Source organism: Danio rerio, chromosome 4 (genome assembly GCF_049306965.1).
Source record: "Danio rerio strain Tuebingen ecotype United States chromosome 4, GRCz12tu, whole genome shotgun sequence".
NCBI lineage: Eukaryota > Metazoa > Chordata > Actinopteri > Cypriniformes > Danionidae > Danio > Danio rerio.
Window position 1 is genome coordinate 73,558,447 of NC_133179.1, and position 27,362 is coordinate 73,585,808.

At 38.4% G+C, this 27,362-nt stretch overlaps 1 protein-coding gene across 2 annotated transcripts; it reads right to left on the reverse strand.

Moving 5' to 3' along the window:
- Positions 1–674: 674 nt before the first annotated feature.
- On the reverse strand, positions 675–27,328 carry si:dkey-71l4.4. Of its 2 annotated transcripts, none has more exons than XM_073946714.1 (12): positions 22,381–22,461; positions 20,810–20,921; positions 18,050–18,142; positions 17,111–17,203; positions 13,589–13,673; positions 12,738–12,933; positions 10,875–12,642; positions 7,193–7,366; positions 4,989–5,162; positions 3,102–3,275; positions 2,180–2,226; positions 675–1,879 (listed from the first exon to the last, which is right to left on the reverse strand). In XM_073946714.1, exons 2-12 carry the CDS (start codon positions 20,851–20,853, stop codon positions 1,353–1,355), a joined length of 3,375 nt encoding a protein of 1,124 aa, XP_073802815.1. In that variant the 5' UTR covers positions 20,854–20,921; positions 22,381–22,461; the 3' UTR covers positions 675–1,352. The 2 variants fall into 2 exon arrangements, with proteins under 2 accessions (XP_073802815.1, NP_001107787.1); NM_001114315.1 differs by lacking the exon at positions 22,381–22,461 and adding an exon at positions 27,269–27,328 and having other exon boundaries at positions 718–1,879.
- Positions 27,329–27,362: the final 34 nt, after the last annotated feature.

Genomic DNA, 27,362 nt, shown 5'->3' on the forward strand with positions numbered 1-27,362 from the left:
GTCATCCAGAGACTATTGTTTGGGCCCAAGAGTCTAGAAGAGCCGGTGGTTTTTGTCAGGAGATGACACTCCAGGATTGATGGACATATCAGTATCCAAAACAATGCCACGATTGAGAGACATTGTTGACGAAGCAGACACTGGACTGAGTGAATCTTGCTAAATGTATGGGAATAGGATCAGTAAGGTTTGCACAGGAACTCTGAGATAAACTGAGTGTGATGTTGAATGAAAAACACTGCTGGAGAGTTCTAGTCGGGATCTTTTTATCCCAGATGACGAGGAGTTTTCCCTGATATCAGAATTGAAGCTGTTGTTGGAGATGTTGGGGATAATAGTCCATCGCTGTGTTGTAATGAAAGTGCTGATGTTAGTTCAGCCGAAGGTGAAATATTTGACAGAGATATTGTGGAAATAAATAACAAGCACATTTTAAAAGACAGAACTGACATGGTATGGAGAAACACACTGGCAGTAGAAGAAGTCATGAAAGCAGAATGGAGAATGATCTATAAAGCAGCATTGATGAGAAGAGGAGGACACTTGCAGTGGAGAATATTACATGCTGCTGTAGCTGTGAACACAAATGAGCCCTAATATCAGTGAGACGTGTCCATTTTGTCCAGAGAGAGAAACTATTGTTCATTGTTTTACAGAGTGTACGAGACTTTCTCCACTGTTTAATATCCTGACTGCTTTATTTTCACCAATGCCTCATTTCTGTTCAAAACAGGTTTTTATTTGAGGCTTTCAGTAAAGCAAATGCAGAAATACAAATGTCCACTAATTCAGTTCTTATTGACCGAGCAAAATGAGCAATCTGTGTTTCTAGGAGAAATGAAATCAACAAAGACATGAACAAAACACTGCATCTATTATTAAACACAGGAGAACATCTAGAAGTGTTGAGGATTTAATGACTGTAACTTGACAAATGCAGTGACTGTTGTTGAGTGTGAATGGTGTTGTGATGCTGGACTGTGTCTGTCATCAATCAAGAATTGCTTTATAAATCAACTGATGTCAATAATAACACATGTGGAAATGAGATGAACAATCACTCAATAACTGCAATTAAAATCAAAATCAAATCTCTCTCACTCACACACTCACACACACACACAGACACGCAGCAGTGAACACGCACACACATGCACAAACAATAGTAAACCTGCGCACACACACACACGCACACTCTTTCTCTTACACACATGCATCACACACACACACACACACACACACTCACAGACACAGACACACACACACACACACACACACACACACACACACACACACACACACTGCTGCTGACTGCTCCTGCAGAGGATTCTGGGTAAATCTCTCGTCAGTCTTCAGCTCAGTTTCACTGATGATCCATAATTAACCCAGAAGCCAGCACAGAGCGGCTCAGTGAATGTGGTCTGGACTGAGTGGATGAGGCTCATTGTGTCTCTATAGATGTTGTAGAAGATCAGAGTTCCTGCACTGTGATCCACAAACACTCCTATTCTCCTGCTGAGCGCCTCCACTGGGAGATCAGTCTGTGTGTTATTGTGCCAGAATGTGAATCTGGAGGAATAGCAGAACAAACTCCAGGACTGAGCATTATTTCCAAACACACACTCAACACCTCCTCCCTTCCTCCTGATGCTCTTATATGACACTGATATACGCACACCAGCATCTCCACTCCAGTCAATCTCCCAGTAACAGCGTCCACACACACTCTCTCTGCACAACACCTGAGGATAACCATCAAATCTGTGTGGATGATCAGGATACGGCTGATTCTCTCTCACACTCTTCACCTCTCTGTTCTCCTCAGACAGAATGAGTCGAGTGTGTGCTGTGTTTGGATCCAGAGTGAGGAAACAGACATCTGAACACAAGAACACACACATTTACAACCACAGCTGTGTGTGTGTGTGTGTGTGTGTGTGTGTGTGTGTGTGTGTGTGTGAGTGAGTGTGTGTGAGAGAGCGAGAGAGAGAGTGTGTGTGTGTGTGTGTGTGTGTGTGTGTGTGTTGGTGAGTGAGTGTGTGTGAGAGAGCGAGAGAGAGAGTGTGTGTGTGTGTGTGTGTGTGTGTGTGTGTGTGTGTGAGTGAGTGTGTGTGAGAGAGCGAGAGAGAGAGTGTGTGTGTGTGTGTGTGTGTGTGTGTGTGTGTGTGTGTGGTCCTACATTTGCGTGGTCCTGCTGTAATCCTCGTCTCTCCTCCATGATCCAGACTGTAAACACACACAGATTTACATTCAGTCAGTACACAAACATCAGCTTATAACACACACACACACACACACACACACACACACACACACACACACACACACACACACACACACACACACAATAAGACATGTGGAGTGTGTGCTGAATGCTGGATTGGGATTGGCTGATCTCAGTGCATTAATAACTGCAGTAAAACAACATGAGTGTGTGTGGAGCTGTCAAATCAGCTTCTGAATGACACACAGAGCTTTTAGATCAGATGTGGAAACAGAAAACAGAATGGAAACACAGAAACAGACAGATATAAAGACTGAAGGATTCATTCAATGATCAATTGACAAAAGCGCAGCACAATAATAAAGCAGAATTCAGTGTTAAATGACTTGAAATATGATGGAGATCTTCATCTTCTGTCAAATGCCTCTTCATCATCTCCAAACAGACTCAGAACTCCATCATTCTGAGCTGAGAGTGTGTGATTAGTGATATGAGACTTGCTGGAATCACTCATTTACACATTCACAACTGTGATGACAAATCTGATTCACTGTGGAGCTCAACGACAAACACTAGTGCTGTGTGTGTGTGTGTGTGTGTGTGTGTGTGTGTGTGTGTGCTATATACTATACATCTTGTTCCTGCAGTTAAGTGTGTATAAAACACAAACAGATGATTGAGAAAATAGATTAAACCTGTTTGTTGTCTGAAAGCAGGATGATTCTTTAATATATAATATGGTCAGATATTCCTGCCTAAAGATTATTCAGAGGGCTGTCACAATTAAGTAAAACTCACAAAAACAAATAAATGAAAATGTCTGTCAGGAAAGAGTTAAGAGCATTCAGCGCTACGACATCAGTGCTGCTCCACATACTTGAGTTTGTCCAGTGTGTAGTTTGGATCCTCCAGTTGTTCAGAGAGCAGCTTGACTCCTGAATCTCCTGGATGATTGTAGCTCAGATCCAGCTCTCTCAGGTGTGAGGGGTTTGAAGTCAGAGCTGAAGACAGAAAACCACAGCCTTCCTCTGTCACCATACAGCCAGACAATCTACAAACACAGCAATAGTCCACATCACACAGTTGGACAATCACACATCTCTTTGTGTTGTGAAGATGCTGACTGCTGTTTCTGCTCATGTCAACAGCAGTGATGAACACACACATCCTGATCAGCTCTCCTTATTGATCACATCAGCACACACACACACACACTCACACACTCAACAAGGACTCGACATCATCTGTAGAAGTTCATATCAATATAAGCAAAATATTACCCAGCACATTTGGGCTCCACATCTGGTAAGACTTAAGGGCTGTTCACACAGAAATGTTGAATGTTGACACCCACAGACAGACACAACCTGGTAAAGTTTTCAAACAGTGAACTGAGACTGCAACCATTAGTGAAATCTATATTAAAGCTCTTCAAATATGATTTAGATTTACAGTAATTGTTTTTCATGTTTAAATCTGATTTATTCTTGTGTTTAAAGCGTTTGTCATTCCTCTACTTCAGTGTCTCAGACTCATTCAGAAATGATTATTAAATGCTGGATTAATGCACAAGAGAGTTTGGCGAACACGTTTTACACCATTTCAAATATATATTATATGTGCGGCTGTATAAGTCACATACAGCGCTCAGCATAATGGAGGACAGCCCATTCTGAAAACCAAGACTTTCCTCCATTTCTCAGTCAATATAGGCAGTGTATTCTGCTGCATTTAAACAGAACACATTTATTAAACTGATTTATTCATGACATTCATATAGTCAGCAAAACACATTTCGAAATTGAAAGATAATACAATATAATAACATAATAATAATATATAACATAATACAATTAAAATAAATATTGCAAAAACCCTACAAAATTTCGCCTTTTTTTTATTGTTTTGCTTCTCTTGATTTTTCCTCTGTTTAATTTTGTATTTAATATTTTTCTATAACACATAAATATGAGTGCACTAGTTTTTACACTGTTATCATGAATTATTTTGTTAGATGAGCTCCAGATTTGGCTAATCTATTGTATATGCACAAATATAATACTGTAGAGCTTCCTATTAAATTATGAATGTAAAAGAGAGATTAGTGAGGGCTGTACTTATATATGCTGAGCACTGTATATTGTTTACCCAGAGTGTTTACATGGTCACACAGCAGTAACACAACAAGCATTGAGTTTGGGCTAGCTTCTGCAGATGGACATTGCTGTACACTGCCCTTGATGGGTGAGTGGGGGAGTGTCTGTTGTCTCTCAGGTGTGAATTATTCATGAGCATTGTCACTCACACATACAGCTGAGATCACCCAAAACACACTTAACAAAATGTAGATCATTGTAATGTTTTCTCTGAATGAGAGAACAGAATAATTTCACATAATTGTGCAGTAAATATTCTAGTCTACAAGACTGCTTACTCTAAACTCTTGTTCAGGCACATTCAGTCTGGTTTATGGATCTTATTTCAGCTACATTTGTTTCTCTAAAACCTACTAACCACACATAATATTTATTTCTACAAAACAGATGTCAGGGCATGTCAAAACATCTCAGGGGTCCCAAAATCACCTCAGACCCCTGAGGGTTAACTACAGGTATAGTATGAGCAGTGTGAAACACAATCACTGATAAACCATAATTCCTGTTATCTGGGGTTTAGTATCACCCAGGGTTAACATGTTCAAGCATGAAGAGCTCTAATATGAAACTGTCTGACTGTAGTTATTGTAGAGTGGAGAATCATTTACCTCAGTGTGTCCAGTTTACAGTGTTGACTCTTCAGTCCATCAGAGAGAAGCTTCACTCCTGAATCCTGCAGGTCATTGTTACTCAGGTCCAGCTCTCTCAGCACACAGTTTGAGGATTGTAGAGCTGAAGACAAACTCTCACAACACTGAACAGTGAGATTACAGAACTGTAGTCTGTGTAGAGGACAAACACAATATTGATTGAATATTGTTGATGTGGTGTGTTTAATATTCTGAAGCACATCTGACTGTAGCAGAGATGGCAAAAGTACACACATCCGTTACTTAAGTAGAAGTACAGATACTCATGTTTAAAATGACTCTGGTAAAAGTAGAAGAACTGACTACACTTTTAAAAAAGTACACTTTTTTTTTAAAAAGTAAAACGTAGCAGTTTCAACCACAGTCCAAATACACACAGTATAGGGGAATAATAGGTAACTAAAATAGGCAGTAGTGTATAAGTGTGTGTGTGAATGGGTGTTTCCCAGTACTTGGTTGCAGCCGGAAGGGTATCTGCTGTGTTAAACATATGCTGGAATAATTGGGGGTTCATTTTGCTGTAGGAACCCCTGATAAATCAGGGACTAAGCTGAAGGATAGTGAGTGAGATAGGTAGGTAACTAGTCCTCTCATACTATTGATACAATATTATAAACTAACCTACATTTACAATTTGTATGTAAAATGTTTGTTGCCAATTTTATGAAAGAAGCCAAGCAGCATCACGTCCTGTAATACTGTACAACATTGCTCATAAAGTCGGCTCATGTATCATCATCCTGACACAAACTCACAGCGTTCAGCATCAAGTTTTGTGGCCGTTATCAAAAACATCAGCTGCTATTCACGTTCATACACTCTAATGATAATTCTGTAGGCCTGTCTGTCTTTATAAATAATGTCTAATATTTAACACTGAATTCTGCAGTGTAGATTTACTGTTGTAGATGGTGCTACAGTGCACGGTGCTCAGCTATAGCACTGAGTAAATAAGTAGAGCAATGACCAAGCAGTAAACTCCCACTCTCCCTCATGAAGCTAACACAGAAGTACCTGCAACTGCAATTCATGGAAACCCCACTAGTCCTGGCTCCATATACAGCAGATTTCTATTGAGCCCACTGTTAAAATGGCCGACTTTACAGCAGAATAAAGGTGTTTTGGTTCATATGGCTAATATTAGCCTTCATGATAACTGTGAGGGGGTGATGTTTTTTATGACTCATCCGTTTCCTTTGTATTAGGTGATATTAAGTCTGCATAATTAAGGGCGTGGCCACTTGAGTGACAGCTAGGTCTCGCTGGTCTCCGTCTCCTCACCTTAGCTGATTCCGGCTGATTAGCTGCTGAACTCGATGTATTTTTGTGTTGTTTATGCGGCTTTACACAGTCAGTTGTCTTTTGGAATTGTCTCCTACAAGTATCAGATGATATGGCATGCTGTGTGCACTTCACAAACCGTTCATGTGGCCTCCGTTTCCCAGGTGAGTGAAATGATATACTTATATAGCCTCTCTATAAATGTATTTGTTTTGTATAAGATCATTCAACATTTAAATGCTCTTTAGAGCTGTAATGTGCTCCAGAATCTGTCAGATTGATTAGCTGCAGGCTCTAGATCAGTCATCTGAAGTGTTGTCATACAGTGTTATGCTGGAGTTCAACAATACTCTTGTCTTCTTGTGTTAAGTCTTGTGTCCTTTATGTGTCCTTTGTTTATATGGTGCACGCTTGTTCAACACTTTGGTAAACACTTGTTGTCTTTAAAAGCACTTTATAAATAAACATTGTATTGACTTGTCATTGATTAATTATTCCTGTTTGCTTTTTAAACACTGTTGAGCGAGTTCTTAAACACCTGTGATTGGTCATCGTGTTCCTCTACAGAGATGATGATGCTGATGACTGCGCTGATCACAGCTGACCCATGACAGACGCAGTGGAGAAAACTCGTTCTACAGACAGCCTGGATCCACAAGTATCACCGATAGCTTACATTTAAATAGATTTGTCTTTTTTATTCAGAGTCAACTCCTAGATATGATCATATAATCATTATCAATGTGCAGAAACGAATAAAATCACATCCCTGCATCCCTTTTTATTATTCTTGTGCCAATTTACCTGAAAGGGGCTCCACATTTGGTAACACAATATGAAACTGTCTGACTGTAGTTATTGTAGAGTGGAGAATCATTTACCTCAGTGTGTCCAGTTTACAGTGTTGACTCTTCAGTCCATCAGAGAGCTTCTTCACTCCTGAATCCTGCAGGTCATTGTTACTCAGGTCCAGCTCTCTCAGCACACAGTTTGAGGATTGTAGAGCTGAAGACAAACTCTCACAGGACCGAACAGTAAGATAACAGCCCTGTAGCCTGTGTAGAGGACAAACACAATATGTTGTAAAGATACTCCTAATACTTCTAATACTCCTGTAAAGAAGTTTATAAAGATAAAGAAAAAAAGTGAAAAAGAGAACGATGCAGAGATAGCTTCTTCAATGGTGTCTTTACTATGAATGAATTTTTAAAGCATAAGACTATAACAAAAACTCAACACATAACAGTGCTATTGCTTTCCTGTGATCACTAAATGTAGACATGAATGAGTTCACACACACTAATTCAGAATAAAGGAAATACGTAAATATTATCAAAAAGTTATTTGCTAAACTCTCTCTCTTTCTATGCAGTTCAACAAGCACACATTCTCATAAATTGAAAAAGCTATTGAAAATGCACACATAAACTCCATATATATATATATATATATATAACATTGTCATGACATTAAATCTAGGATGTCAACATGTTAAACCCTACAAACTGTACAAACTGCTATCCAGTATCTGAGATACTTCATTAGAAAGAAAAGGCATCAACAGGGTTAATTTGTTTAACCATTATGTATAACTCAGGCACTGTATACATCAATTATCTACAAGTATCTGTTTAGAAGAACTTACAAACATGTAACAACATTACAATTTTAAACACACAAACTGTGTTGGCATACAGTACTGGTATTTGGTCACATGTAGCGGCTAACACGCTAATCGCAAGGCACTCATATTAACGTGTTCCAGATATGCTAACCTCGTGATACTCCAAGTCGAATAAAACGATCTGCATTCAACCCATCAATCATTAATATCACCCTACACAGTGTTTATACATAAACGAAAGAATGTTACGTGCATCTTAATTTACATTTACCTGTAAAGAAGTTTATAAAGATAAAGAAAAAAAAAGGTGAAAAAGAGAGCGGTCCAGAGATGGCTTCTTCAATGGTGTCTTTACTATGAATAAAGCACATCACGGCCGCGTCACCCACTGAAGCGCGAGGTGACGTCATGACGCAGACACGGCAAACCAAAATAATTAATTCAATAAATGCACATAGCATCTTTCTCTATGTATAAATATGCAATTAAACACGTTTCACCAGTATTATAGAAATATCCATTTTATAAAATAGATCTCAATTAAAATATACCCTTAACATGAGTGACAGCTGTTCACCTGTTATTCTATATATCACAGAAGCACATCTGACTGTAGTGACTGGTTTAACTTCACTAATTAGTGAGCACATCTGCTGATTTTAGCATTTAATAGTTTTAATGTCAATAAAACACAATTAAATGGCTTCCTTCAGATGTTCCAATAGCCCAACTCTTTATTAAACTCCTAACACAGGTTTTTTTAAATGCATCCTTCATCTCAGATAATAAACTCACAAAAGATCAGTGTTGCCAGATGGAGCTGACTGATTCCAGCCCAAAAGCTAATGAAACCCGCCCAATCAATGCTGCAAAAGATATGAGAATGTTTCATATGACTCACACATGCTTATTCTGAATATATGTGAAAGACTCTTGTCAGATGATATTTTAGAGAGCAGGCGTGAGCTTCAGCTGTGTCCTCTGTGTCATTTTCTGTCTGATTCAGGCTCACACTGATACGGATAACAGCTACTCTGACTGATAGGATTTACACAGCGCAAAAGTGTGTGCTTGTAGAGCCGTGACACTTTTCCTGGTGACGTGGAGCCGATCTGCATATCACAGCACAATACATTAGCTGACCAATCAGAGCGGACTCATTCATTTCAGAATGAAAAAAAAAAAAAAAAAACATCAGTGTGATCATTCAACTCTCACCAGGAAGAACTTTTGGGGTGCTGTTTCATTTTATAGCTGACTTTTGTGCAATTTCCACTAATAAACAATGTAATTTACTGGCTTACTGGTTTCTTATGAGATAGTTCTCCTAAACCTTTACTCTCCATTAAGGGTGCTTTTACACTTGGTTCAATTGCCTGGACCGTGCCCAAGTTCGATTGTCCCCCCTTGCCACCTCCTCAGTTGGTTTGTGTTGACGCTGTCTTTTTTCCTTCTGAACCAGGTACGATTGCGTCATCAAGCTGCTGTTTTGTTTACGACCATTTCTAAGTGAAGGTGACGCAAGCAAGCACCGCACATCGCAGTCATTCTGCTTTTACTGAGTCGTTTAGTATTGGATATACAGTAAGCGACTCGCGTCTATCTGCCACAAACATGTTATAAACATTCAGAACATCACACAGTGTCTGCAGGAGCTGTTTTTGGAGGAGACAAGCAAACATCACTGAGTATCACTGTGTTTGCCCTGTCTCAGTCACACTTGTCACCAAGATACGAAACGTGACACACACACACACATACACGAACGAACGTTATGAGAACGATAGTTAGTTGTACAGTTGGCGGTTCACTTTCGTTATTTGGTACAATTGCATTCACATCAGAAGTGAACTGTACCAGAATTCGCATGAACCGTAGCCCAGACCACCTCTTTCAGGCGGACTCAGGTACGGTTCATGGGTGCGCATCAGAGTTCAGAAAACATGTTCACACTAGCTAAACATACTGTACTATGACGTCAAACAAACCCAGGTGCAGACCAAAAGTGCTAGTGTGAAAGCACCCTAAAGCAGGTCGCACACCAGAAGCGCCGCAACACGGCGCACACATGCCAGTATAAAGTATTACACACCAGACGCGCACATTCGCATAATATTTAACATGAAACTGATCAGATGGCGCTCTGTGGCACAGCTGAAATATGAACTGCGACCTGAGTCGTGGCTGGGCGCTGCCGACAGAAGCCGAGTTGCAGCGACAGTGTGTACCCTGATAGAAACCTATGTTTGGAATTTTAAAATGCAAGGCGCTGCACGACGCCGAGCGACACTTCTGGTGTGCGACCTGCTGAAATCATTTATATCCAGTAGATTACATGGAGTCTGCGCTACCTTTATGATGTGACATGGTTAGACTTTTGATTCTAGAGACACATTTGACTGTACAGAGCCGTTTTGACACGACAGCATGGAGATCTTTAATCATCTAATCACTGAAATTAGCAAGTTGTCTAGAAGTGGCTAAGTCAACTTGGATGAAGTGAGCAATTTGCAACCAGAATATTTAAGTATTAGCTAACTCAACATCCTCTGACTAACTTTAGGATGTTCACATACTGTCCGTGAGAAGACATGCAAAACCCGGACTGTGAAAGTCTGAGCGATGTTTGGTCCCTAGTAAACACATAACTGAAGAGTATTGGAACAGATATAAATCTAAACTCTAAATTAAGTCATAAATGATGAATGTGATCCGTTCTTACAATTAGAAATACAGGCTACATTTTAGGATCACTTAAAATTGGAGGCAGATTAAAATTAGAGCTAAAAAACAAATATAAATAAATTATAATAAATAAAATGCTTTTCAGAAGCACTAGAAAAGCTTACATTTATTTAACTTTTGACCATGCTGTTAGTTTCATCTTTGGGATAATAGATGGACTCCTACAGATGAAAGAATGAAGCACTTTGACTTACAGAGCTCTTTTGGAGGTTTTGATGACTGCTGATAGTCTGATGAGACACTCGTCTGATCTCTGGAATTTCTGAAGCTCAAACTCCTCCAGCTCCTCCTCTGAGGTCAACAACACAAAGACCAGAGCAGACCACTGGGCAGGTGAAAGACGAGCAGATGACAGACTTCCTCTACTGAGGTGAGACTGAATCTGTTTCAGCAGAGTTTGATCATTCAGTTCATTCAGACAGTAGAACAGATTGATGGATCTCTCTGGAGACAGATTCCCTTCAAGTTTCTGCTTGATGTAGGCAATTATTTCCTCTTTGCTCTGGTCTCTGTCATCCTGCTGTGTCAACAGGCCTCGTAAGAGTTGTCGACTGGACTGGAGTGACAGACCGAGAAGGAAGCGAAGGTAAAGGTCCAGATGTCCATTCTCACTTTCCAGAGCCTTGTCCACTGCAGTCTTCAGCAAATCAATCATGGACTCATCTCTGCTTTTTTCTGCTCGTGTCTTGTCATTGTCTAGAATCAGATGTTGATAAAGGGCTGCAATGAACTCCTGAATGCTCAAGTGAAGAAAGCAGTACATGGTACCAAGAATAATTCCCGTCTCCTCCTTAAAGATCTGGGTACACATGCCTGAGTACACCGATGCCTTATAGACGTCAATGCCACAGTCTTTCAGATCGCTCTCATAGAAGATCACATTGTTTCTGTCCAGCTGCTGGAAGGCCAGTTTCCCCAGTGAAAGGATGAGCTTTGGATTCCAGGAGACATCTGCTGTGTTTTCTCCATCATACTTTCTTCTGCTCTGCTGGATCTGAAAGCGGAGAAAGTGTGTGTACATCTGTGTCAGAGTCTTGGGAGATTCCTGCAGTGTTTCAGCATGAGCCCTGTGTTTCAGTTTCAGTATGTTCTGGAGAACAGTGGCTGAAATCCAGCAGAAGACTGGGATGTGGCACATAATAAAGAGACTCTTTGACTGTTTAATGTGATCAATGATTTCTCTGGCCTGATTCTGATCTGTGAGTCTCTTTCTGAAGTACTCCTCCTTTTGGGCATCATTGAATCCTCGTATCTCTGTCAGCCGGTCGATACAGTCAGCAGGAATCTTACTGGCAGCTGCTGGTCTGCTGGTGATCCAGATGAAAGCAGAAGGAAGCAGATTTCCCTTGATGAGGTTCGTCAGGAGAACATCCAGAGAGACTGCTGAAGATACATCACCACACGTCTCATTACCAGCAAAGTTCAGAGGAAGACGACATTCATCCAATCCATCAAGGATGAACAGGACTTTGAATCGTGTGCTTCTTGTAAGGTTCAGTCCTTTAGTCTCTGGGAAAAACTGAGTTATGAGGTCTTTTAAACTTTGTCTTTCTTTCTCCTTTAAGTTCATCTCTCTGAATGGAAGAGGAAATATGAAGCTGATGTCTTGATTTTCTTTCCCTTCAGCCCAATCCAGAACAAACTTTTGCACAGAGACTGATTTCCCGATGCCAGCAACTCCTTTTGTCAGGACAGTTCTGATCTGCTCGTCTTGTTCAGCTGCTTCAAACAAATGTTTGCATTCAACCTGTATCTCTAGTGACTGATGACGTCTGGAAGCAGCTTCAATCTGTCTGATCTCATGTTCAGTGTTGACCTGTTCACTCGCACCCTGAGTGATATAGAGATCTGTGTAGATGTTATTCAGAAGTGTGGAGTCTCCTTGCTGAGCAATTCCTTCAAACACACTTTGATATTTCTTCTTCAGGCTACATTTAAGCTGATTAGTGAAGAACAGCTCACCTAAACACAGGAGCAAAGAAACACAGAGATTTAGTCTTGACTTTTCCAGCTATATTAGTAAGTGTCAGTCTGACAGATGGTCATGAGTCTCTTACCCTGGAGAGTATCAGCAGCTTGATCTTGCTTCATCTCTCTCAGGAAGAAGAGTGTGAGATCAAGAGCTGCTTCTGTGATAATGCTTCTGTTCTCATTAAAGTCCTTCACAAACTCTTGACTGTTTTCTTCTTGTAAGATTTTCCTAAAGTTTTCCAGTTCATTCTTCAGAAATCTGTTTATTACAGTCTCAAGATTCTATGATTGAAGACAAGAGAACAATATTTAACCATTCATTCACAAACATTCAATGTAGGTCCACAAACAACTCAATATTTGCAATTACATAATAATGCATTGTACTAAGTGTCTGTTGAATGCTTGATTCTGATTAGCTGGTGAATATTCAAATGTTATTTTCAGATAAACACACAGCTACAATTGATTCAGGCAGGTCTTGAGCACATTACACTTCCATATCCCTACGCTGAATGATTTAAGATATTTTAAATCTACAACAGGCAAAAATTACAACAAAACACAACAGAAGCTTTGGATGAGATGTTTAAGAAAGAAGTCCTACATACAGAAGCAATCTGAGAACAAAAACAACATAACCTTTTGTGTGGTTAAAAAAAGTCTGATAGACATCTAAACATAGATAAAATATGCTTTAGCTAAAACAAGGCTGATTGTGAGGTCTGTCTTATTTGATGATTAGTCTGGTAATAGTTTTGGAATATTGTTAGACGTCTATTAGATTTTTACTGACAGTTCAAATTAAGTCTTTGTTTAGACATCATAAATGAAAAATAACAATAAAAATGTGTTGCTGAAGCAGGATCTTTTTCAATTACCATTTTGTCTGTAATATTAGGAATCTTAATTATGAATCAAAATGAGTTTTTCCTACCTGGAAGATGGACTGGAGATTGTCTGTGAAGCTCTTGTGTCTCCTGTAAGTCTTGTCTCCTGAATCTGCTGACTCATATTCAACACTGTTAACAGATTAAACTACTGTAATCATACACTTAGAGGCAAAAAGAAATACAGATATACAAACACTGACAATAATACATGTGCTCATTATAAGGAGACAGTTGGGACAGTGGACAGATTTGCTACCTGTGTAATTAGTTACATATTAAATTTAGTTGAGAAATTACAGAAATGTCATTATTCTATTAAGCATATAAAATACTTTACAGAGAGTAGAACATATTTTTTGATAGAGATATTAAAGTAAGAAGTGTTTGATTTACAGTTTATTTTACACAAGCTACAGTAAAGCCAACAAAAAAAGTTCATCACACACTTCAGGCCACTTTGAGTGAGCATCTACTACGAGACACGTTTGTCCCTCAAATGGACCAGCATAGTCTACATGCATACATTGCCAAGGAGACTCTGGCCATTTCCAGGGGTGTAAGGGAGAAGGTCCAGGTGCTTTTAGTGTTTGTTGGCAGGACTGACAGTTGTTTGACAACTGTTCTACTTGAGTGTCAATGCCTGACCACCAGACATAACTGCCTTCATTCGCACGACACCTGGATGTCCTGTATGAATTTCAGGCAGCACCCTGGATTGCATTTAGGAGGAATAACTACCCTCCTTCCCCACATAAGACAGCCTTGTTGGATTGTCAACTCATCCTTTCTATTCACATGTGGGGCAAAAACCTTACTAGCATCCCTAAGGTGTGGAAAATGTCCAGTTGTCACCATCTTCATTACTTGTGACAAGATTGGGTCAGTCCTTGTCTCTCCACAAACATCTGCGCACTGCACATGTAGAGCCACCAGTTGTTTGATTTGAGGTAAGTCCACTGTGTCTTGTTTAACTTGAGGTGCAGTGGGCAGAGACAGTCGCGATAATCCATCTGCATTACAATGATGCATGATCTCGATACCTGATGTGTTAATCATAAGCTGTTAATAACAAAGCCCAGCATTGAAACCTTGACGCATTCATGGGTGGAATGGCTTTTGTTGGTTGTAACCGGACAGTAATCCATGAGTAATATACATTTCACCTATACAGGTTTTGGTAGAATTTACGTACTCCAAAAGCAATAACAAGTGCCTTTCTTTCGATGTGAGCATAATTTTGCTCTGCCTTAGTCAGCGTTTTTGAGGCAAAGGCGATTAGGTTTTTCCTGTCCATCTGGAAAGATGCAGATAACAGCTCCTATGCCTTATGGTGAGGCACCACAAGCCAACCTGATTGGCAGATGGGGATCATAATGTGTCAACACACCCTGTGACAGCAACAAGCTCTTAGCTTCACCAAAAACTTCCTTGCACTCCTGAGACAACAGCCACATTTTTCTTAGAACAAAACAGCATTAAGAGCGGCCAACACTGATGCCAGATCTGGAATAAATCAACTGTAATAGTTTAGTGGTCCCAAAAATGAACAAAGTTGTGTAGTATTCTTAGGTTCAGGTGCATCCACAATTGCCCTGACGTTTTCTGGTGACTTGTGAAGGCCCTGTGCATCAATGATGTGCCCCAAGTATTCAAACCAATCCTTAAAGAATTCACATTTCTCACGCTGAAGGCACAGTCCAAATTCGTTCAGACGGCTGCGAACAGCATCCACATTTTTGAGATGTTGTTCCTCATTGGACCCCGTCACCAACATATCATCGAGGTAGCAGTGCACATTAGGGAGGCCTTGTAAAATCTGATCCATCACTCTTTGGAAAATCACCGGTGCCGACGCATTTCCAAATGGTAAACGATTATAACAAAACAACCCTTTCAATGTGGTGATTGTGAGGTACTTCCTTAAACTTTCTGCTACTTGAACTTGAAGTTATGCATTTGAGAGATCTAATTTGGTGAAACGTTGACCCCCTGCTATGGATGCCAATCAATCCTCTATGCGTGGAAATGGGTAATGCTCAACACACAGAGCAGGATTCACTGTCACCTTAAAATCTCTGCATATTCTCACATACCCATTCCTTTCTATAACTGGTACAATTGGTGTGGGCCACTCACTGCACGTCACTGGGGAGATAACTCCAAGCTACACTAATCGGTTAATTTTGGCTTCAACTTTTGGCTTCAGAGCAAAAGGAACATTGCGTACTTTGCAAAATCGAGGCTGAGATTGTGGCTTAAGTAACACTTTGGCTTTGACACCCTTTAACATGCCTAGTCCTTCCTGATTTTCTTTAGCCATTCTCTGCCGAAAAGTGGTTTGTTCATTTTCACTTTGACCTTATTAAGCTCTATAGGGGACACTGCTTCCTCTGTATACGTTTTCAATAGTTTTTGGGCCAATTTTGCACTGTAAAGATCTCTGAAAATTAAAAAAACAGAAGCTCCAGTGTCTAATTCCATTTTCAAAATTTCGAGGTGAGTATAAGCAAAAGACCTCAGTCCATAAGGCTAGAAGTTTTCTTTCCCTCATTTATTTATTTGTTTGTGTGTTTGGCTCATGTACTCGTGTGCGATCGGAAAAGTGTAATGACGACAAGCCATTTTTCCCAGACTCGGGGCCAAGTCCGCCTCTCCTTTCACTCCGCCCCGAAGCTTTAGTTGGCTCTCCTTGGCCCAAGGTATTCGGCAGGCCAAAAAAGGCCGGCCACTGGCCCCAAGAAAGCCCCACTTTGGCCCGCTTAGGCCCCGGAAGTGACAGTGGAAACGCGACTGGCCTTGGCTCGCCCTGGCTCACTCGCTTTAGACGCGATAGTGGAAACGCGGCTACTGACAGCCTGCCTATACTGTTCACCACGCTACTCTGAATATTCACTCTGAAATAGCCTGTAAATGTAGCAAAAAAAATAAATGTAATTCCTGCACTCCGCTGGCCAAACACTAACTGGCGAATGACATGAACTAGTGGGTTGTCTGTCTGTTGTTGTGACGCGGTGAGCGCTTGCGATTTCAGGGGGTGTGACTTTGAATCACAGTCCCTCCCCACCGTCCAAAGATAATATGCTAAGCGGCTAGCATTTTGGCAGATCACATACTGCATCTTTAAGCCAAAAGAAAAAGAATGAATAAATGAATATAGTTATCTGCAATTATATCTTTGAATCTTCACACATTTCTTGTATAATATATATATATATATATATATATATATATATATATATATATATATATATATATATATGTATTTATTTATTCTTGCTTCAGAAAAATTTTAAAAAGGAATTTTACATGACTTTGTGATCACATGATGCCCTTAAACCTCAGAGGGTTAAACTACCTTTGTATGTGTTTCATTGTATTCATTTAAGAATTGATTGCAATTAGTTTATTTCCTTTTGTTTTATTACTGATCATTCACTTATTTTAATTAATGTGTAAGAATTAGGCATATACACGTATGCATATTTTTTAACAATAAAATCTGATGATGAATAATGAAATATTGGCAAACAGTCCATGTGTGGGCAATAATGTGAAGCACAACATACCTTTGAGCAGATGATGGTGTTTCCTCACTGAACTTTGGTGGATCCATTATTGAGTGTTCACTCTTCAGAGACACACATGATGCTGAACCCACACTGAAGACACAAACACACCAGAGGAATGAACTGCAGCAGAAACTTCAGTCTCCTTTAAAGGTGCAGTGTGCAGGATTGACATATCGTCACCTTTGAATTATAAGGTTCTATCTGACATTTTTGTCAAAACTGAGTTCTTGACATATTCTTATTAAATGACAACATATTTATATTATGTGGCATTTTTTTAAGTTGTTTACATTTTAAGACATTTTATTACGTGTGCAAAGTTACTGAAGTTTGTCCTGCGCGCTTGCGTTTTTTTTAGTTACTTCTTTGGTTTGCTGCGTTAATCTTATCGTTACTATTGTTCAAAAGAAGGTAATGATTCGCACTCAATTGCTTCGTACTGTTTTTATTTTTACTTTTTCTTACATTTTACGGGTGATAACAGACAAACAGACGTTTCGGCACAAAGCCTTCCTCAGTGTGTGACATAATTCTCTAACTCCACCCTTTTATTCCATAGTCAATCACAATGTGCAATTAGCTAAACCGTCACTCTCATTTCATTATCCATTAATCACACAATAACTTATAATCTTCACAGCAATGACAATAAACAATCTTCCCATTTCCGACCTCACTCTACAGAGATAAAGTGTATCAACTATTATCATTAATCAGGTGTACATCAATACAATAAAATTCTAACAGTTGACATTAAAAGTTTTATACATTTGACAATTATCCAAAGATTAAAAATCACAAGTCTTACCTTAATAATTAATGTGTAAGAATTAGGCGTATACACACATGCATCTTTTTAACAATAAAATCTGATGATGAATAATGAAATATTGGCAAACAGTCCATGTGTGAGCAATAATGTGAAGCACAACATACCTTTGAGCTGATGATGGTGTTTCCTCACTGAACTTTGGTGGATTCCTTATTGAGTTGTCACTCTTCAGAGACACACATGATCCTGAACCCACACTGAAGACACAAACACACCAGAGGAATGAACTGCAGCAGAAACTTCAGTCTCCTTTAAAGGTGCAGTGTGCAGGATTGACATATCGTCACCTTGGAGTTATAAGGTTCCATCTGACATTTTTGTCAAAACTGAGTTCTTGACATATTCTTATTAAATGACAACATATTTATGTTATGTGACATTTTTTAAGTTGTTTACATTTTAAGACATTTTATTAAAAAAACAAAAAAGGTTTTATCTACAAAGTCGAACTCTAGCTTTGCTTTATAAGGTTCTTTTTGTGAGCCAATCAGCATTTTTAATGCACCCACGAGGACAATCAGGATCAGCTTTCTTTGTCATTTCGCCAGACTGCTCCATTGACAGCGGGAAACAACAGAAAGACAAAATCACACAAAATCAGAGTCTGCTAAATAATGCTGCACCACACAAAACTGAGATGTGTGTAAATGTAATGATTTAGAAGCATTTCCCAACATTGAGATTCATTCATTCATTAATTTTCTTGTCGGCTTAGTCCCTTTATTAATCCGGGGTCGCCACAGCGAAATTAACTGCCAACTTATCCCGCATGTTTTACGCAGCAGATGCTCTTTCAGCTGCAACCCATCACTGGGAAACACCCACACACACACTCAATCACACACATACACTATGGCCAATTTTAGCTTACTCAATTTCCCTGTATGGCATGTCTTTGGACTTGTGGGAAAAAATTGGAGCACCTGAAGGAAACCCACAACAACATGAGGAGAACATGCAAACTCCGCACAGAAATGCCAACTGATTCAGCTGATGCTCAAACCAGTGACGTTCTTGCTGTGAGGTGATCATGCCACCCACTGTGGCACCGTGTCGGCAACATTAAGATGAAATGTTAAATTTTACAGTGTTGAAAAAAATTTATTATAAAAATGTATATATTAAATGTGAATATATATGTATTTGTTTACATACAGTCAGTGAAACACTTTTCAGTGTTTATTAAACTTATTCGATCATCGTCTGTTTCCTTTAAAGTCTTTAAATTTAATATTAAGCCTTGAATGGAAAATACTTAATTTAATTAATAGCGCATATAATTCAAGAAATATAGTTCAATAATTCATATGAAGCATAAAATGTAATAAATAATAACATATTAATTACATAAAATTAACATCTGCACTGGAAAAATTAAACAAGAAAAAATACTCATCCTAAAATATGAAATAAATGTTATAGAAAGCAAAAATTCAACTTTCTCCAGCATCAACATATTGTTACAACACTAACTTACATATATTTTTTATTGTATTTCTTGATTATTAATGCTTTAATGATTGATCTGCCAGATACAACCTTATAATTCTAAATGGAAAATGATGAAATTATACTCCAATTTGCAAATGTAAGAAAGTTTTGATCATTTAAATTTAGAGAACTCTTAGGGTCTCTGTCAAGTTAATAAAAGAACTGTTGCGCGCATATTGTTTGCTATATGCCAGTGGTACTCAAACTTTTTTCATCAAGTACCACCTCAGAAAATAATTCTCACTCCAAGTACCACCAAAATGAGCAGTATTGAAATTCAGTAGTGTAGTAGGCCCAGTAAAGCAGCTACAACTCTGCACAGTTAAAAAAACGTGGCAGATTACCTCAGAAATATAGGCTATATGCCATATATGGCATATTATATACATCATTTTTAATAAATTTTGAAATGTGTGTAGCATGTACATGACATATTTCATTCCTCCACGTACCACTAGAAGGAAGCCCGCGTACCACTAGTGGTACACGTACCACAGTTTGAGAACCACTGCTATATGCAATGCAAAAACTTTGAAGATCAATATCTTAAAATCATTCAGAATACAGAGAGAACCTTATAATTGTAAGCTGGCGAAATGACTATGGTTGAACTAGGTTTGAATTTAGAATTAGTTTCAAATTGTAAACATTGAAGAAAGATTATTTTCAGTTGACCCCTCCGATGATGACTCACAGAAGCAGGTCGCCAAATTAAAGAGATTAAAGTTTGTGTAGTTTAATTCAGCACAAACTAATTGTTGACTAAAGGTCTGTCTGATCAGGTCTGCTACACAGGAATCATGGGTAAATAGACGAGTGATGCGCTGCTTTCTCATTCTGCACAATCTCAGCTTCACTGAAAACACAATTGACTCAAAACCTTGTGATAGAATCTGCGGAGTAAAAACTCACTACAGAAACCAGAGGAGGAGATATAAAACACAAAATATCTATACAATTTAATATAATCTCTAAATCTGAGAGACAAAAAATATTCTAAAACTCCATTTACTGAACTATATGCTTTTTATATATAAGTTTAACATGCATGTTTTTAATCATTTTATTAAATGAAATTCTGGTATATTTTAATTTCATCTCCTCTATAAGCACAAGCTGAAACTGTTCTGGGGTCAGCTTTAATTCTGATGTTGTTGAGGACTTTAAACAGCACACATGACACACATTGAGTTCTGGTAAACATGTTTAGGCTGTCTGTGATCTAGAGTGATCTAAACAGATTTGCTGAAGCTGTAAACTGAAGCTTTGTCCATCATTTGATCAGGCAATAGCAGCACAAATAAGTGCATTGTTGTTGGTGTTTGTTCTTCAGAGAAAGTGTTGAAATAATGGTGTAAAAACAGAGTCAATACCTGTGTTTCTCTGAGAGAGAGTCCTTTACTCGCTCCTCTGCCATACTGCAGCTAAAACACCAATGCAGACATTAGCAGAGCTTTCAGGAAACAATCAGCCGCTGACCATCACCTGGAGATGACAATATACTGAGATGAAGAACAGCACACTTTATAGCAATCAATGTTCACTTCACGAACAACACCGCACTCAAACACACCACATGATGAGGGATAGCACACTTATATAGTTTTTGTTATTTCACATCAATCAAAGCACTCCACGTGATTCAGTCTAGGGCAAACCCAAAACATGTGACTCAGTTTAGCTGGTTTTAAGCCACATCTAGGGCAACTACCACTTATTTTATAATCTGTGTTTACCTGAAATGAGCAGATCTGCACAGATATATCACCCTGATGGATCTATCGTCCCGTCCACTAAAGATGAATCGATAAACAACTAACCTGATTTTTCTCTATTTCTAAATGAATCCATAAACACAAATGACCTTAATGTAGTAACTAGCAGTATGGATGCTATCTTCACTAACACACTAAATATTGCTGACCTCGTCAAATCAAGAGAGAATAAAACTACACCATGGTATAACAATCACACTCACACTCTAAAAACCGCAACTTGTACCCTTGAACATAAGTGGAAAACACTAAGAGGTCTGTAGAATTGTGTACAAAGATACTATGTCCAGCTATAGGAGGGCTCTTAAATCTTATTTTAAGATTCTTATTAAATAATGTTGCTAAACTAGCCAATGAATGGTTATTTTTTGAAGAAAATGTTGAACTGCAAATTAGTAGTGATGACTTTTATCAGTGAAAAAAAAACTTTTTCAGTGTTAAAATTTAAAGCTTTTGGCAGATAATAGATGTCAAACTTTCTGCACTTCTTTTTTCACATCTGCAGCGAGAAACTGGCATGAATATGATTCTCCTGACTGTGTGTGAATCCTCAAGACAACAGCAAAACCACTGGAACTTAAATTATTCACACAGTTTAACTGAGCACAAGTTTGTTAATAGAATATTTCAAGAAGACTAAAATGTATTTGAGATTAAATCTGAGAGGTCTCTGAAGAATACTTAAAGTTATTTTGGACCTATAAAATAAGATTATATAGTTTGTAAAGATAACATCAGCTTTAGCCTATTATTTATTATTATTATTATTATTTAGTTAGTTAGTTAATTAGTACTAAAATGTCAGCTGACAACTAAGGGTTAAATCCAGAGTAAGGATCGTCAGCTTGTTGTTTTTCAGCAGAGTTTCTTCCTGTTCAACTGGAAGGACTGGTTTAACTTTACTTTTGAGTTCGAGACTCTTTGTGTTAAGAGTAATATATTTTCTACTGAATAATCTGAAATGATCAACTCATACTAATATAGAAGAGTACACACATTTTCATGGGAATAACATTTGTTTGACACAGTGTTTAAATTACTGTTTTGACACCATGTTTAATCAGAGTTAGAGGTTTTGATCTTCAGGATCAGACATTTAAATCACACTCACACATATAAACCCTTCATCATCTCCACAAATCAGCGTAATGTAGAAGTGTCAAACTCACATGCAGAAGTACAGACGCTCTTGTGCAGCAGGAACACAATCTGAGCTCTTTCACTCTTTCACTTCACTAAAACACACCTGTGTGATCTACAGGTGTATCCTGAAATATTACTGGCTCCACCGTGTGGCGGTGTGATTCATGAGATTCTCCTGACTGTAAGCAACACACAAACCACTGGAGCTGAAGATATCTTGGTAGTTTCTCAGAGCAAAAGTGTGTTAATAGAATATCTTTAAGAATGAAAAAGTATATGAGATTAAATCTGAGCGGTCTCTGAAGAATACATAAAGCTGTATTGGACCTATAAAATAAAATGATATACACAAGAAGTCAGAATTATTCGCCCCCCTGTTTATTTTTTCCTTCACAATTTCTGTTTAACAGAGAGCAGATTTCTTCAACACATTTCTAATCATAATAGTTTTGATAACTCATCTCTAATAACTGATTTATTTTATCTTTGCCATGATGACAGTAAATAACATTTGGATATATATTTTACCAAGACACTTCTATACAGCTAAAAGTGACATTTAAAGGCTTAACTAGGTTAATTAGGGTAACTAGGCAGGTTAGGGTAATCAGGCAAGCTATTGTATGACAGTTGTTTGTTCTGTAGACCAGGGGTTCTCAAAGTGGGGGTCGGGACCCCTCGAGGGGTCGCGGGACAATGAAGGGGGGGTCGCCTGGTTATTTTAAAAAAGTCTATTTATTATTATTAAATCATATAAGAATGACCATATTTTATCCATAACCTACAGAAGAGAAAAAATAAAGTCATTTATAATTACTATATAGTTACTATAGTAGCTTATAGTAACTAGTTCTATTGGATTGCGACCGCAGTGGTAATTACATTATATTAAAGACACAGCAATAGCGTCAGATGCAGCAGATTGATTTTATAACAACAGGTTAAAGGTTCTGGGCCATTTACCGCACTGACATTAAACGAAGAATATCCCTGGGTGTATTGGTGTGTGTGTGTGACATTGCATGCAAGGTTTCTGTATTCATAGCCAGGATATTGGGGGTCGCGAGTCACTGGCATCGTCATATCAGGGGTCGCAGGCTGAAAAGTTTGGGAACCCCTGCTGTAGACTATTGAAAACAAATACAGCTTAAAGGGGCTAATAATACTGACCTTAAAATGGTTTATAAAAAATTAAAAACTGCTTTAATTCTAGCCAAAATAAAACTAATAAGACTTTCTCCAGAAGAAAAAAACATTTTCAGACATACTGTGAACATTTCCTCACTTTGTTAAACATCATTTGGAGAATATTTCAAAAAGAAAAAAAATGAAAGGGTGGCTAATAATTCTGACTTTAACTGTATATTGTCAAGATAACAAAGTTTAGCCAATTTATTTAGTTTTAAATAGTTAGTTATTGAGTTAGTACTAAAGTCAGCTGTCAGTTAAGGGTTAAATGCAGTTTTTGTAAGGAACATCAGCTTGTTGTTTTTCTGCAGAGTTTCTTCGTGATCAACTGGAAGGTCTGGTTTAACTTTACTTTCAAGTTCGAGACGCTCTTTGTTAAGAGTTATATTTTTCACTGAATGATCTGAAAGACTGATATAGAAAAGTAGAGATATTTTTAAAAGAATCAAAAAGTATACTTTTGACATTGTGTTTAATGATGTTTTGACATTGTGTTTAAATGGTATTTGAGGCTGACAACTTCAGGATCAGACATTAAAATCCCACTTACACACAAAAAAACTCTTCATCATTTCCAAGAGTTCACACTCAGCTAATGATTGATAATAAAGCTTGTTTGTCATGCTGTCCCAGGAGAGAGCCCTGAACCTATGAGATCCTCGAGCCTTGGGCTCCCTCCCATTTGCAGGACGAGAGGGGAGTTTGAGCTCAGGCAGATCTCAATGAACTCCCCTGAGCTTGACTGTGGTATCAATTTGTTCTGTTCAATTTACTTAGACTGCATGTTTTTGGACTGTATGAGGAAGCTGGAGAAACCGGGGAAAACCCGTACAAGCATGGGGAGAATGAGCAAAGTCTGCGCAAAAATGTCAACTGGTTTAGTAGGGACTTTACCAGAGACATTCTTGCTGTGAGGCAACAGTGCTGGTCCCTGCGCTGTCACCCATCTGGACAGGAGGGGGAGTAGGGGTGGGAAGGGGGATTCTTCAAGATGAAGATACTGAGTTAAGAAAAGCTAGTTATTTATAGTGAGTTAGGAATCATCTAACAATGCCGTGAACAGTCATAATCATTTGATCTTCTCTAAATTAGTTCATAAATAAACTTCACTAACATCGCATCTATGCCAGCAGGCCAAAAGTCCATCTCACTATTGCTGTCTTCCAGCCTTTCAGAGCACAGACACCACAAGTGTTGTTCCACACATGTTGCAAAACTGAAGCTAGTACCAGCCAACAATGAAAAGAACTAAAGCCTTTTTTATATGGAGTTGTTACAGGAACGTGTCAGAGGGATAAAGAGTGTGTTTTCTATAGGTGGTTTGTACAGTCCACTCACCTGTGTGAGGCACACTCAAAATTGATAATGTTTTGGGGTTGTTGTGTGGTGAAGTGGGGAGAGAAGAGGGGGCCCTTATTTTTTGTTCAGGTGATCTCGGAAGAGTTGGGTTTTTACTTGTTGTTTTAATACCAGTGAATCTGCAGACTGTGTGGGAATATTGAAGGAAGAGGTTTTGTAAAGTGACTTATAGCCTCTTTGTGATGGTACCACAAGGTAGTGCTCACTCACTAATCAAAGGCCACTGGATGGTTTGTAGACCTTCAGCAGCAGGTGGAGGTAAGTGGATGCAGTGCCAGTGGCTGTCCTGTAAGAGAGCATCAGTGATTTGAACTTGATGCAATCCTCTACTGGTAACCAATGTAGAGAGGTAATGAGAGGTGGTACACTTCAGTTGGGCTCACTGAAGACCTGATGAAGAATCTGATGATTCACCATATCCAAAGCAGCAGACGGGTCCAGTAAAAGCAGAAATGATTATGTAGAACCTGCTTGGGCAATGAGTTTACCCAGGCCTGCTTAAAGATGGTTGGGAATGTGCCAGAGTGGAGTGAAGTGTTTATGGTGTGTGTTAGGGCCGGCACTATGGTTAGGGAAATGTTCTGGAGGATGTTTGAGAGAATTGGATCCAGAGGTGGAAACAAAATGCAACGTCCCCACAACGTTGGGGTACAACGTCAATCTGTTGACATGTTTATGTCTTATGTCTGCTGGGTGTGTAAGGCCATTTGGGTCATCATACAGTAATCATCCACCATCTTCTCATTAGTGACATCGTCTCAACAGTCTCTGGGTCAATGCGTGTAAAGATTTTGGACATCTTCTTGGACAATTTTAATGCTTCCAAATCGTTTGATGTAATTCTAAATCCCCCATGTCTTGAGGTAGTTCATTATGCTCTGATTTACCTTCTATATGTGATCTGATTGGACTGGATATCCCCCATAGACAAAAGAAAATAATGTAGTGATTGCAGGTTGAAGGACAGTAGTGGAGTAAAAGTACCAAGTAAAAGTACATATATATATATATAAAACAACTTAGTAAATTACAATATTTTGAGACAAAATACTCAATTACAGTAGTTTGATTATTTGTAATTGTTTACATCACTGGTTGTGACAGGATTTTATAGATTTCTAAGCTCATATGACTGTATGGAGCAGGAAGTACGGCAGACCTTTTAATTTCTGTTTAATCACTAAGAGTAGCAAGTTGTGTGGAAATAACTAAATAAACTTAACACAAGTGAGCAGGAGGCAACCAGACTGTGAGGTATTAGTTTACTCTGCATCCTCTGACTAACTTCAGAACATTGAGATCAAGTCTGTGAGAAACACGTAAACCCTGGACATGAAACTTTAAGTGGCATTTGGTCCCAGATTGAATGTATGATTGAAGAGTATAGGAGCAGATATAAATTAAAACTCTAAATTAATTCATACACGACTAATGTGACCTGTTTATAATCAGAAATAGTCTAAATTCAATTGTCACTTAAAATTGGAGTCAGATTAAATTCAGAGCAGAAAACAAAGATTCCAGAAGCACTAGAAAAGGCTTACAGGCATTTACCCTTCAACCATTCATCAGATTACATTTTAGGGCTGAGAGAAAGTGCTCATGAGCAGTGTTTATCAACCCTCAAGAGACCAAAGCCGCTATCGATACCAACCAAAAGCAAAACTGTATTGTTTAAAATAATGCAGTATCGATGCATTTTGAAATATCTATATTTTTGACAACACTACTGCAGGTATATCCTGAAATATTAATAACTGTGGACGAGTCATCAAAACAACACCCAAACCACTGCAGCTGAAAATATTTATACTGTTTCTCTGAGCACAAGTGTGTTAATAGAGTATTTGAGGAAGGTAAAACGGGTATTAGAGATTAAATCTGAGAGATCTCTTTAAGAATACTCAAAGCAGATCTATAAAATAAGATTAAATAGTTTGTCATAATTTTTATTTTATTTTTATTTATTTAGTACTAAAAGCATCAAGCTGTCAGTTAAGGGTTAAATGCAGATTGTATAAGGGACATCCGCTTGTTGTTTTTTAGCAGAGTTTCTTCCTGATCAACTGGAACATCTGGTTTAACTTTACTTTCGAGTTTGAAACTCTCAATGTTTAAAATTATGTTTTGTGCTGAATGATCAGAAATGATCAAGTCACCCTGATATAGAAGAGTACAAACATTTTCACGGGATTAAAATTTAAGTTTTTAAGACACAAAGTTTAAATGACTGTTTTGACAAAAATCAAAAGTTTGTTTGTGTTTGAGGATTTGATCTTCAGGATCAGACATTTAAATCACACTCACACATATAAAACCCCTTTATCATCTCCACAAATCAGCATAAAGTAGAAATATTAAACTTACCTGCAGAAGTACAGACGCTCTTGTGCAGCAGGAACACAATCTGAGCTCTTTCACTCTTTCACTTCACTAAAACACACCTGTGTGATCTACAGGT

Excerpts from the sequence above, each read along its gene's own strand:
- si:dkey-71l4.4 (XM_073946714.1), bottom strand. The coding sequence starts at position 20,853 with ATGGCAGAGGAGCGAGTAAAGGACTCTCTCTCAGAGAAACACAG. Across the intron at positions 18,143-20,809 it reads TCTCTCTCAGAGAAACACAG|TGTGGGTTCAGGATCATGTG; the intron begins GTATTGACTCTG and ends TTGTGTCTTCAG. Across the intron at positions 2,227-3,101 it reads TACACACTGGACAAACTCAA|TCTGGATCATGGAGGAGAGA; the intron begins GTATGTGGAGCA and ends GTGTGTTTACAG.